The 13,123-nt window shown below is 37.9% G+C and overlaps 1 protein-coding gene across 2 annotated transcripts; it reads right to left on the bottom strand.

Moving 5' to 3' along the window:
• Positions 1–427: 427 nt before the first annotated feature.
• On the bottom strand, positions 428–11,251 carry LOC118797201 (alpha-N-acetylgalactosaminidase-like). 2 transcript variants are annotated; one of them, XM_036556469.1, is made up of 9 exons: positions 11,133–11,251; positions 9,011–9,164; positions 8,475–8,615; positions 8,116–8,327; positions 7,044–7,138; positions 6,692–6,853; positions 5,516–5,713; positions 4,777–4,917; positions 428–1,472 (listed from the first exon to the last, which is right to left on the bottom strand). In XM_036556469.1, the coding sequence occupies exons 2-9, from the start codon at positions 9,160–9,162 to the stop codon at positions 1,254–1,256; spliced, it is 1,320 nt and encodes a 439-aa protein (XP_036412362.1). In that variant the 5' UTR covers positions 9,163–9,164; positions 11,133–11,251; the 3' UTR covers positions 428–1,253. The 2 variants fall into 2 exon arrangements, with proteins under 2 accessions (XP_036412362.1, XP_036412361.1); XM_036556468.1 differs by lacking the exon at positions 11,133–11,251 and adding an exon at positions 10,742–10,798.
• Positions 11,252–13,123: the final 1,872 nt, after the last annotated feature.

Raw genomic sequence — 13,123 nt, 5'->3', positions numbered from 1 at the left:
TTATTTTTATTCATTTTCATTCTTAAGCACTGTGTTTTTATGTTTCCTTTTGATGTTCATTTTGCTTTTATTTATGTAAAGCACACTGAATAGCCTTTGTGTGTGAAATGTGCTACATTAATAGGCTTCACCTTGCCCAGAGATCCCTGATTAAATCCACTGTTTTTCTAATGTGGGAGGAACACTGCTGGCATCAAAACTTGGCAGAGACAACTTTTAGTCTTTTGAAATCAAGCATCTCCACATAAGTATTCTATGCTCATTTTGTCAAGAGGTCTGTCATCAACTATGTAGTTGCAGATTGACTGCGTCACTACTGATGTTCTTGATTTTACAAGAGCAAACAGCAAAACCAGTACTCGCTCTTGGGTTCATAAACAAACTGGTATTGTAAACATTCAAACAATGTAATCAAAGTCTATAAACATCATAGTAATGTTTTATTGGCTTCATGGATGAACTTTTAGAAAATGACAGAGAAAAATCACATGAGTAAATCAAACAGTGTAAGACAGTAGTACCAATCTGGAAACTCTGGCAGACAATAGACCTCTGAGGTCTCGTCACTTCATAGTTTGCTGTTAACACCAGCTGGGACTGGGAGAAAACCAGTTTAGACCTGAAATAACATTCAGAGCATGACTACAGAATGACGACATGACTTCAGAGGTCTGTAGGGAAAATGAATGGTGTTCATATAATGCTATGGGATTAATGAATGAATCACAAAGTCTATACATTCTGTCTTGTGTACATTTTGCCCTGAATATCATTGTGTGATATCATTCATGAAATCAATACATAGTCGAAATAAGAACATTGTTACACACATTCCTAAGCACTGAACTGACAAACTAAGACTGGCAACCTCACCAAAATACCCCACACAAACCAGCAAGCTTTGTCAAGTATGGTAGTTAAGTGGCTAATTTGAGTAGCTACTGTTATATAACAGTATTCATTTTAACCTTCATCTTACTTGTATGTAGCATGTATGTAGCAATACTAGCATTTCAGCTCCTTGACAACCTTATAATTCAGATGAAGTGACATTCAGGGGTAATAAACGTGTGGATAAAACATACTTAGAACATTTTTGTCAGCCATATTGGTGATTTTCAAAAACGCAATTGATTTTTCCCATAGATAAAACTGGATTTGACCCAGAATTCCTTATTTGGGAGTCATAAGAAGTTGTGACAGTGCAGATAAATTCACAGTGTATAAAAGAAATGAAATGAAATTGTTCAGGTTTAAAGCAGAATTGGGGCCATGTTGTGTTTTGGACGCTGCTGAGAGGCGTGGGCATATTTCCTTTGGAAGTTTGGATGCCCTCCAGTCTCCTTGGCGTGCTCCAAGGATTTATCAGGGTAAACATACCACATCACGACTCCGGACGGGTTGATGGTGACGGTGAAATGGGTGTTAACTGACGGCAAAGACACAGTTTCATCTTTAAACACATCATAGGCCTGCGGGGGAAAAAAACAATAGTGAAAACACAAGATTGTTTCCTTAAAAACACTTTGTCCAGTCAATGTCCTTTAAATGATTTTGGAGTTTTATTGTTTAATGTGCACTTCTGAAGTAATGTATGGTATAAAAGGAGCTTACCTAGCCTTCCATTGTGAATACAGTGAGGAAAATTGATTCTAGAAACTCTAATATACAGCTAATGTATCAAAGCAATAACAATTTTATCTCCTGGGGCTGGTTGCACCAACAGGGCTTACGCCTGGTTGTAATCTAAGCCGGTGGTAACTTTAAGACTGTTGCACCAGCTAGTCATAAGCTAAATACTTGCCAAGACTGGGTGTAACTTTTAAGTCTAACTGGATGCAGGCATAATAGTTCTTTGACCTGTTCTAGGCTATTGTAACCATTCACAAAGAAGTGGTTATATCAGTTCATTGAGAAAGAGCTGTCAGATCTGATTCTCATATATTTTAAAACTCTAATTTAAACCAAAGTCGTTGTTTCATTTATTTAGGGTCAGATCAGGGCAACCGGAACCACGGTGGCGAGCAGGCATTTGACCCACCTTTTTTTCAGAGTACTGTGACGATGCCTTACTACTTTTTGAGTTCAGGACACACACATAAAAACCTCTACACCCCTAAACTGCAAGAAGCACTGACCAGCATGAACAGGCAGAATAAAACTTCCTGGCAGAGCCAATCAGAATCTACATTTCACAAAGACGATAAGTCTCTCTATTTTCTGTTTTTTGGTTTTCATGGTGGTGAATGTGCAAGTAACAGAATGCTTGCATCCCTGCAAACCATCTGATCAACAAACAAGCACACACGTGTGTAATTTAGTTCACTTTAGTCTGTGCAGTCCACAATCCAAACTAAAGGAAAGAGATAAAACAACACAAGAAAAAGCTGTGGTGCTGCCTTTAGAAAATGATCTGGGCATGAAAACAGCCTGACAGTCTTCAGAGATGTTAGATAACAAATGCTGCTATCTGAGGCTGCACCTACTGAAGCAGCATCAAACAAACACTGACACTGTTCATGATTGGGTTCAGAGGTGGGTAGAGGAGGCTAAATCAATACTCAAGTAAAAGTGTTGATACTTGCAGAAAATAATTACACAAGTGAAAGTACTTTACCCAAAGCAACTTGAGTAGAAATACAAAAGAAGCAGGTCGAAAATCTACTTAAGTACTGAGTACTGCAGTGGACTGAGTACTGCAGTGGAACTTCTTAGTACATCCAGCATTTATTAGCATAGGAACTGAAGATTGTGCAGCTATGTTCTTCTCTTTTAGGGATTCTAAAATACAAAGTCAGAGATGTAACCAATGACAAAGCAGTACATATATTGCCACTATCAAAACATACTAAAATTTAACACAAAAATGGAATCCATTAATATTTTACTGAGGTACATGTATTGAGTAACTAGTTACTACCCCACTCTGAATAGGTTTGTAAAGACATGTTATTAGGAATTTTAGTCAGTGGCCTCATTTCGTCGTTTGTCGTTTTTTTTATTATTTTTGAAACAGTATGTTTTGCCCAACCACTTTTGGAGGTGTGGCGCCACCCCTGGGGTCCGAAATTCTTTCTTCTGATATTATTGTGTGCGTTTAAAAGCAATCTTGTATGATAAAGTCCTCATCTTGACTTACTGCTAGTGTTTAGAACAGAAGCAGACTGCAGAGCCATTCTTCCAGAGCTAAAGTCCATGTTCCACACACAGAAAAATGTGAAGAGCTGTGGTGTTTTAGGGGTGAGTTGAAAATACAGGATCAAAAATGAAATGCTATTCTACCGTGTGCTGTCCTCCCAAATCCTCCCCCGCTGACGTTTTTGTAGAGTTATGACACTTAAGCTTGGAAGAAGAATCACATCCACACCTCCTCCTTCTCTAAATTCTATGCCCTATAAATTTCCCCTCTCTGCAGTTTCCTGATGGAAAATTCACATCCCACCACCACCCAGTCTCCTCTCACAACTGGTCTCAATTACTGAGTGATGTCCAGCTTCATTGAATGCGAGAAAAGCCACCCAGAACTCCTGCCCAAGCTTCTCAGTTCCTCTCTCTGTCTCAGAGTTAGTTTGGGGTGTGGACCAAACTCATAAATTCTTTGTAAACTGTAGCTGTTTATCTATCAGTGACTGTAAGCAGACTTAATAATTGAATGAATACAAGTTTCACAGTTAATATTTTAGTAGTATCAGTTGGCAAGTTGCCATTAGTAGGTAGCTGTGCAGCAGTTTTGCTTAGCAACACAGGGTGCTCAGAACTGTTATTGTTGCATGTGTTTTCCCTTAAATGTACTACTAAGACCAGTCATTGTTGCACCAGCCCATAACTTTTGTTGGTGCAACGAACATAAAATCCTCTCTGAAAACTGGTTATACAACCTATTCAAGCTGGATTAGTTTTACCAGATGTGGTCCGGTAATGTAATTTGTGTTTGACTAGCTGATTCGTATAGGATAAAGGATCTGTGTAATTTCCCCAAATTACCCCAAATAGCCCGGATCGAAACATCATTAAGCAGATGTTTATGCCAGCAATAAGCAACAGGTGCCAGCTGCTTCACAATATGTTGTGCAGCTAAATGGCAAATATGGCACCAGAAAAAAAAAAAAAATAGATATAGGAGGAGACTTTACATCAAATTTTGGATTTCAGGAGTCTTGTCATGAATTTGAGGATTAAGAAATTGGGTCAAATCAAGCTCCGTTTAGCTGTTAGCCTTGCCTTCGGGTTGCAAAAAAAGAAAAACAATGGAGGTGGTGTTTTCTATTATCTGGGTTTATTATTATATTACTATGCTGTTGATTTATGATGTTGATTCGAACAGGCTACTGCTACTGAGTGAGCTCTGAGTTTGGTGATTATAGAAGGTAATTCATTCCAGAATTATTACTTAGTAAAACCTATGGACATTGCAGATCGTACTGGATTAAAATCACGGATCTCATCAGTAATCACTCAAATTACAGCACCTCCCCAGGTAAAACGAATTCAGCTTGAATAGGGCTTAAGCTACGACTGACTTAGCAGTTAAGACCAACTTAGTTAAGACCTGTTGGTGCGACCAGCCTCTGGTATTACTGGTAAACTACGACTATATCACTGCATAGATTTAAAACTTATGCTTCTCTGACATAACTTATGATATGCTTCTACAGTCTATGTATTAAAATGGCAAGGCCAAGATGTGCTAAACTACTTAGAACATGGCACTTTTGGCAGCATTAAAGTAAAGCGTTAGGGTTTGTTAATTGTGTTGCTGATGGAGTGCCATCTGACCGTATAGCTGTCGGATGTGTAGTTAAGCAGGCTGAGGGTCGAGTGGTAGCGGTAGGGCATGTCTGTCCGTCGACTCAGGAACACCAGTGCACTCGCAGATTTGGACAGAGGCCTCCAGAACACCTCAATATGGCCCTCATCCTGAGACAGCAAAATATCAAGAGCACATTAAATCACATCATTTTAGCAGCAGCAAACCATGACTGTGGAGCTAGGACTTCAATTTGGGCTTCAGGAACACAAGGAACCCACTTCAACAATAGTGTTAACCTCTGATAGCATTCTTATGGGATTCTAGTAGTTTGTTAGCTCTAAGCTAACAGCGATTCACACTAATTATTTTTTAGCTGTTCTGGATTAAACACAAACACTCAGTATTTTACTTAAAGCTTGTGACAGACATTAGCATATGCTCCACCATGTAGCAGTTTTGCAGGGAGTCAGTAGAGAGGCCTGGTATAGAGCTGCTGCTGCTGTTTTCCATTTCTAACAAGCCACTAATTAGCCTGTCACTGGTATTCACAATCAGTCACATATCCAGAACTTCCAGAAGGAGTACAGTGGCATTTTTTCCTCACAAAATGAAGTAATAATATCAGGCATAATTACCTAATGCATTACTAATTACCATTAGTTTAGTATAACATTATTCAGCTCATTCATACATGTTGTTTACTTATCTTGAAGGCAGCCTGACTGTACAGCCTAACTGATCTGAAATATTCTGTAATATATTTACCTGCAGTATGCGTCTCCCCTGGATGCCCAGAGGGTCCTGATTGATGGCAATGGCTGCTTTGTTCTGTAGGATATTCCGGGCCTCACCAGTCAGAGTTCGAAGATCATTTGACATGATCAGAGGCGCAGCCATGATGGCCCATAAGGCCATCTGAGCTTGTGATTGCTCCAGATTCAGCCCAAAGTTCCCAATGATCAACTGAAAGACAGAAAATAAAAAATAAAGGTTTAAGTTTAAAGGGATTAAAAAATGTTGGTTTTAATGCAGTGCTGATCAATAAAATAGTTTTTTTCCAGTTTTTTTTTTTTCATCTCATAAGTCATAGGTTGTGCGAGAAATCTGTAGCGCATGTCTACTCTCACAACCCAGCTGTCGCAATCCAGATGATAGAAATAGAATTAGAACATTGGCTGATTGATAGAAATCCATCTGAAGTTGAACTACAGCACTTGTATATGGATCAGGGGTCTACACCCATTTCCATGGTCACACTACACTCATTTTCAAGGTTTTGCCACTCCCATTTATAGAGTTATGCTACACTCATTTCCATGGTTACACTACACCCATTTTCATGGTTAAGCTACAATCATTTACAAGGTTATGCTACACTCATTTTTATTATTATACTACATTCATTTCCATGGTTACAGTACACCCTATTCCAAGGTTACTGTACACCTATTTTCGAAGTTAAGGTTCACCCATTTCCATGGTCATGCTATACTCATTTCCAAGGTTACACTACATACAGTTCCATGGTTATGCTAGGCAGGTCACTGAGTAAGAATTTTTATGAAGACACACCCATCACAGCTGCATACTATTGCTGTGAAGATTGTAAAATTTGTTTGAAATATTCAAAATCATACAATAAAAAGAAAAAAGAAGATGTTAATCATTTGAGAAGATAATAATTTACTCTGCGTTTCTGCACATTTCAATAACATTATAGTTTTATAGCTATGAATTACATCATTAATAGTGAAATAGGGTGACTTCTTTAAGGGTGACATTAAAATCGCCACACAAAATTTGATTTTGTCACCCCAAATGCTAAGCTAGCTAAACAGCCCAATGCAGAATTTGGTCATTTTAGCCACGTAGCTACTTTTTTATTATGTTAATGTGGGGAGCAATAAAGCCTGGCAGAGGCAAGCAGTGATGTGGACTAACCATATCGGGGTCATTCCAGTGGCCAGGCCCTGAAACAGGCTGGAGATCGTCCTGGTTTTGGAAGAACCAATCAACAATCCTCAGCACACTTTCCCAGGAGTCCTCAATGTCATCATAGTTACGCCACAGGTTACAGATTTCTCCCAGAAATGTGTAGTTTACCTGCAGGACAAAAATACTGTGATGTCGTCTATGCTAAGGACACAATGACAAGCGATTGAGAAGCTAATTCAGGCATAGTGTTAGACATCAACTGCATCGTCCTGCTACAGTCGTCAGTTATGTGTTCATCATATAAAACCTATTTGTTATTTTATTTAATTTACTTGTTCATTCACATTGTTTTACTTACACTTGGAGGAAGTCCACCACGGTATGCAGGCCAGCTACAGGAGTAGGCGATTGGACGTCCAGTGGCATTTAGGGCCTTGGACATGAGAGGAAAACCTGTAGAATGCAAACAGCATGTGTTTAAATTCCATAGATTATATTATTATGGAAGAATATCAGCACCAGAATTATCAGCACCCTTAGTACAGATGAGGTTAAAAAATGTTTTTGATGTTTTTCATTTTGATCTTACATGGAAATATGAGGGAAATCCTTACATTTTAGGAAAAAAAACATATACGTCAGCCTACATACACATTATCCTAAACTTAAAAAATGAGGATTGTCTTGACTTATTAACTGATATTTTATTATAAGTAATGAAACATTTTCCTAGTTAGACCCTTTGAACCTTCTAAGGTAGTGTGGATATAGTCTTCATTAGAACTGCTCTGATGAATCTGTGATTATATCCCTTTTGTCCAAATACAGCCTTTAAAATTCTTTTAAAATGATATTTTCAGTACCTTCGGCAGATTATGCTGGATAGACATATGAACGAAGTAACAAAAGCTACAGCAAAGTGTACACATAAGCTCACCCTCAATAGCCTTCATCGTAACATATTGTATCATGGAGGAGGTCACTGACTGTATACATGATCTTTGGGGTTCTCAGCCTTTCTTCTGCAAGGCCCAAATATTAATCACTATAAAGCATGAAGGCCCACAGGAAAACAAAACTCATCTTTTTGACTATTTTCAGCATAGTAATGTTTGCGTGCCAACCCTCATGATATGCAGTGCATGTCATTGAACATGAAATGTCAACAAATAAGACTAGCATTAGTATGTTTTGTACCAAAAATCAGGTAGAATAGTGGCAAATTAAGCGAATTGCATCTTTTACGCTCTCAAGTGGATGCCAATCGAGTGTGTTTTGTTAAATTTAGAAGGTTAAACACTAGTTAAATTAAGTTCATACAACTTATTTCTAGTTTGTACTATAAGCTCCCCAACTGGCAAAGAGGTGCTATTAATTATTTATTTATTTTTTTACCTGAAGAGTAAATTGTTCTGTTAGCATGGTCCTACCCTTCTGTTGTTCATTAACGTTTGAGTAGCAGCCATCAAATTTCAGCATGTCCACCTCCCAGTCTGCAAACGTCTGGGCATCTTTCTCTATCTGATCCAGCATAGTGCCCGGGTACCCAGCACACGTTTGTTTGCCCATGTTCGCATGAATACCCAGTTTGAGTTCGCGGTCATGAGCGTAACGTGCCAGCTTGTGGATTCCATTCGGAAATCTGGAAACAGAGAGAAGAAACATAGGAATAAAAAGAATGAAACCAATCGATTGATTAATATATGAAGAACCTGATCTAACCTAATTTAATGCTGAAAAGAGAGATGGGTGAGAGAGAGACAGAGAGAGAGAGAGAGAGAGAGAGTACCTGATAGGGTCAGGCATTAGCCGTCCCTTATTGTCTCTGGACATGAATGACCAGCAGTCGTCTATAATGAGGTATTTATAACCCAACTTCAACCAGCCATCCTCAACTAGCCGGTCAGCCATGTCTACAAACAGAGCTTCACTGACACACACACACACACACACACAAACAATAATAATTAGGGACTGGCCTGTAAGGCCTAATGTTTTTTGGGAACTAAAAATTCTGCTATTTTTAGATAATTTTCATTCATTAGAATCAAGCATGTTTTCAAACTGTGCATGTACTACAGTACTACACCTGTTTCTTTGAAGTAAGCAAAAGTTAAATTCTTAAAAAGCTGAGCAGAAAATTGGTTAATCAGGAACTGTGGGTTTTTACTCATGTTTTGACAGAGTTTTGACATTTACAGCCCAAATTGAAGGCCTAGCTATAATAGTCATGGTCCTCCACTGTTATACATTATACATAAAAAATAAATACATAAAAATAAATATACATATACATTATACATAATAAACATGTGAGTGCAGTACCTGATGCAGTTTTTAGGGTCAGTCCTGCAGTCAGTGTTACAGCGGAACCGCTCCCAGGACATCCAGCCCATAGGGGGCGTCCTCATCAGTCCGTTGTCCAGTGCCAGAGTGGGCAAAGCCAGCATCAGCAGTAATATTACCTTCCAGAGCATCTCTGAGGAAAGAACATACATAAAAAAAACTGTAAAATCGCATATAAATACAGTTAAAGAGGCAATTTGTAGTTGATCAGCCAAGACCTGCTTGTTGCAATGGAACAAGTAATAGAACCTTACAGTCTAGTGTTTACAGTCATGCAAACTGCATGCTGAAGTGCATTTGCCTAGATATTTTTTATAGATAACACTGTGTCATGTTCTGTGTGGCATGTGGGAAGTATGTGGTGGTTTAGACAAGCAGCTATATTAGCCTTGTGGTTCTAGTGCAAAACTAAAGGTTTCCAACATGTCTTGATTAAAGTAAGCACTTTTGAACGCAGCTTAGTTTGAGGCCCTTCAGTGCTGCAAATGGGGTTATAATAAAACTTACTGAGTCCTAAGAGACCACGCTTATATGGAGCTTGATTTTCTCTTCTCTTTTTTTCATTCTTTCCTTCTTTCTACATTGTGCCCTCCACAAATATGAGCAAAAACATGAGCAAAACATTCTTTATTGCTCATCCTTTTGATCTTTCATTCAAAATATTAACAAAAATTAAACAATACAATGATTGAAAAAAAAAATCTTATCAGGAAATAAAAATGTATCTCAAATCTGTGTGTGCCACAAGTATTGGCTACCCTTTCTTGTGCAGTCTTCTTCTATAACTCGTAATAAGACTTTGGACTCTCATCTTCAGCTCATCCCAGAGGTTTTCTATGGGGTTTAGGTCAGGTGACTGGGATGGTCATAGCAAAACCGTAATTCTGTGGTCAGTGAACACTTTTTGTGTTGTTTTTGAGGTGTGCTTGGATCATCATCCTACTTGAAATTTAAGCTTCCTGGCTGATGGTTTTGATTTTATTTCTGTGATATATATACACATACAAACCCATTGTTGAGAAAAGAAAATCACTGAACGTGTTTGAGTTTACTTGAGAAAAATATCCCTGCAGATTTCTTTAAAAAACTGAAAGCAACAGTTCTAATAAGAATTTAAGCTGTAATAAAGGCAAGGAATGGATGCAGTAAGTACTGAAAAAAAGGTATTACATTTAGTTGTTGAGGCTTTTGTGTACTTTTTCTGTTTAATATAGGTTTTCTGCTTCTATTCCTGGCAGAAAAAATGAACAACTTTGTATTAATCATCTGATAAGGAGAATCAGGTGTCTGTTATTTCTATTAACTAGAAATTAAATAAACAAAGAGTAGTTTATGACTTTTACACTGCACCTTATATCACTATCAGGACAAAGCCTTGTACATGCATTGTTCTCCTTTTCAACAGAGTTTGACAATGCCAGAGGCCTTTATATATTGTGTTAAAAATTCATGAATTTTGTGAGGAATAGATCAATACAAAGGGGGTCTAAATTACTTAAATAAAATCTCATATTAATTTCCAGTTAAAGATAAGAATGTTTCCTCCTTCTGCTATAAAGTTACCATTTTGGAGATACAAAGTTTTGTTCCGACAGCAGTGATATATTGCCTTCTTATTTATTATGTATTTTTAAATTATCTTTAGTGCTAGTCAATGGACAAAGGCGAGTAAATCAGTACTCAGTTTCACACCACATATACTGCACCTACGTGATTTTCCTGCTCTGGCACTTGTGATACTCCTCATCATGTGATTACCAAACACTTTCCTGAGTCAAGTGTGTTTGAGCAAAGAAACAAACAAACAAACGAAAAAATAGTGTAGGTGATCCTCACAACTGAATATGCTGCAAATTATGTGTAAAAAAATACAACTTAGAATAAAAGCCTTGATTTAATAAACTGTAGGCTGTGCAGCTACAACAAACATAAAGCCCTCAGTCATGTGATTGCTGTGATGACTGACATAATCTACTGTCGTATGCACAATATTGTCATTAATAAGCACTTTAAAGTGGATTACCGAAAGTCTAGCTTTCATTTATCCACTTGCTTAAAACAAAGCTGCTGTAAGAAGTATATAAATGTAGGTGTATTTTACCTCTAATACGTCTCACACACTCTCCAGCAGTTCCTTGTTGGGTTTAACTTCCTGTTATTACGCGTACACACATGGCGAGTTCACGCAGATCAGCTGCTCTGAGGTGTGTCACACTCAGCCTGAACTATGAGCCGTTCTGAACTGCACTTCCTGGCTGTGTTCATGCAGCGGATACAGCCAAAGGCTTCCAGGCCTCACATTATCTCTTATGGGAATGTAAAGTTTTGGCTGCTGTATTTCAGGATCCCTGTATGATGATGTGATGAGGCTTATCTGTCTTTCCACTAAGAGCAGTGAAGAACTAACAGCTTTGCAACTGTTGTTATATAGCACACTGTTTTCATGACACATTGCATGGTGCTTTTCCACTGATCTAAATCATTTGAAACAGTTCACCACATGTGTTACACAGTTGGTTTCACACCTCTTCATAGTAGAATAACTTTGAAGAACTTTTTTCTCAGAGCAAAAGCTTTAGGTTTTATAGACGAGACATATTCATTTAATTTCATTCAGTCTTCCCAAAATGTATTTTTAAAAGTGTTTTAAAGCTTGTGTTTTTATCAGCTTTTAACAGCATTTTGCCAAAAAGGTATCAAAAAATAAAACTCTGTCAAACCCAAAAGTTCTTTTTTATGTGTGTAGTTTGACTATAAATCAAATTTGTTTAGTTTTCCACTTTACTCTAAGTTTACTCAGCTGGCCAAGACATATCTGAAGTTGCTTTCTTTAGTTTTGCACAGGAGCTATGAGGCTAATATACTTAATAAGTAATATGCTGCCAATTAGCATCATGCTAACTGCAGAAAGGAAACCTTCATGCTCTTCTAGGCCTCCAGAAAAGGTCTAATGATTCCTGGGAACTAAAAATATATGTCTGTAATTTTTACTTCCAGTGGCAGATCTAGAGAAATTTACCAGGGGTGTCTGGGAGTTTTGGCAGGGTTTGGCATATTAATGTGGCTCCTGGGGTTTGGAGGGTGGGATACTTTGTGTTCATATCAGCAGCTGTATGTCTAATACAATTTTCATTTGCAGGACAATATCTCTTTACATAGTTTATATCTATTTAATACAGATTTATGAACAAATTTAAAAAAATAGCAAAACAACTTCAACCAACATACTTTGCTGTGAACTACTTGGTAGTTTTTACTGCACTGAATTTTTCCCTCAGTCCTGTTTCAAACAACGTCCACTGAATAAGACAGAAATGGGCTCACATGTTTAACCAAAACAATTTCACAGGCTGGCCAAAAGCTGCAAAGAGATTGCAGTTTGTAACTGAAGAGACTAATAAATCACAGTCACAGATTTTTTCTAATCATGCCTTTAGATGAATTCAATTGTAGTGAAACACTGAACGCTAACTGACCAAATGCAGCTCTAATAGAGTTTCTTGCTGTTGATTTTATTTATTTGTTTAGCTTATGTGTGTGTTTGCCAACTACCTCTGAACTGTATGTAGCACTGTTATGGTGTTGTCATACAATTTAATCCAGTGGGCCAGCGGTCCTTGAACTTTTTGACCCAAGGACTCAAATCCTAGCGGGGTTATGAGGAGCCTGGCCATTTCCTATTTCCCCCATTATATCAAAAACATGACTGCAAAATGCCAGAGAGCATCCGCAAGCGAGTACTCGATGAATGGGGGTGAATGGAGTTCAACGGCTAAAAACGAAAAGTTAAAATAGTTTCTAATCACTCACCCAGAACTTTCTTTTAATTTTAGAAAGTAGAAGGATGTATTTCACTAAAAAAGCAAAGCCGATATATTTCCTTTTTTCTACAGCAAATGGGTTTTGGGCAGCAGGACGCTAGCATTACTACTGCTGAGCAGCCCACTGGCTGTTTGCACTCACAGACATCATGGACGTAAATGAGGTGCCGTTTTAAACTCCTGTAACTCGAGTTCAAAAGCGCTCAAAGATATATTAGCAGTGTTAAAATGTTTTAAGCTGTTCTGTGTTCAGGAAATGATTGTATCCTTA

Source organism: Colossoma macropomum, unplaced genomic scaffold (assembly GCF_904425465.1).
Source record: "Colossoma macropomum unplaced genomic scaffold, Colossoma_macropomum, whole genome shotgun sequence".
Lineage (NCBI taxonomy): Eukaryota > Metazoa > Chordata > Actinopteri > Characiformes > Serrasalmidae > Colossoma > Colossoma macropomum.
Note: the sequence above shows the minus strand (reverse complement) of the source record. Positions and strands in the feature narration are given on the sequence as shown.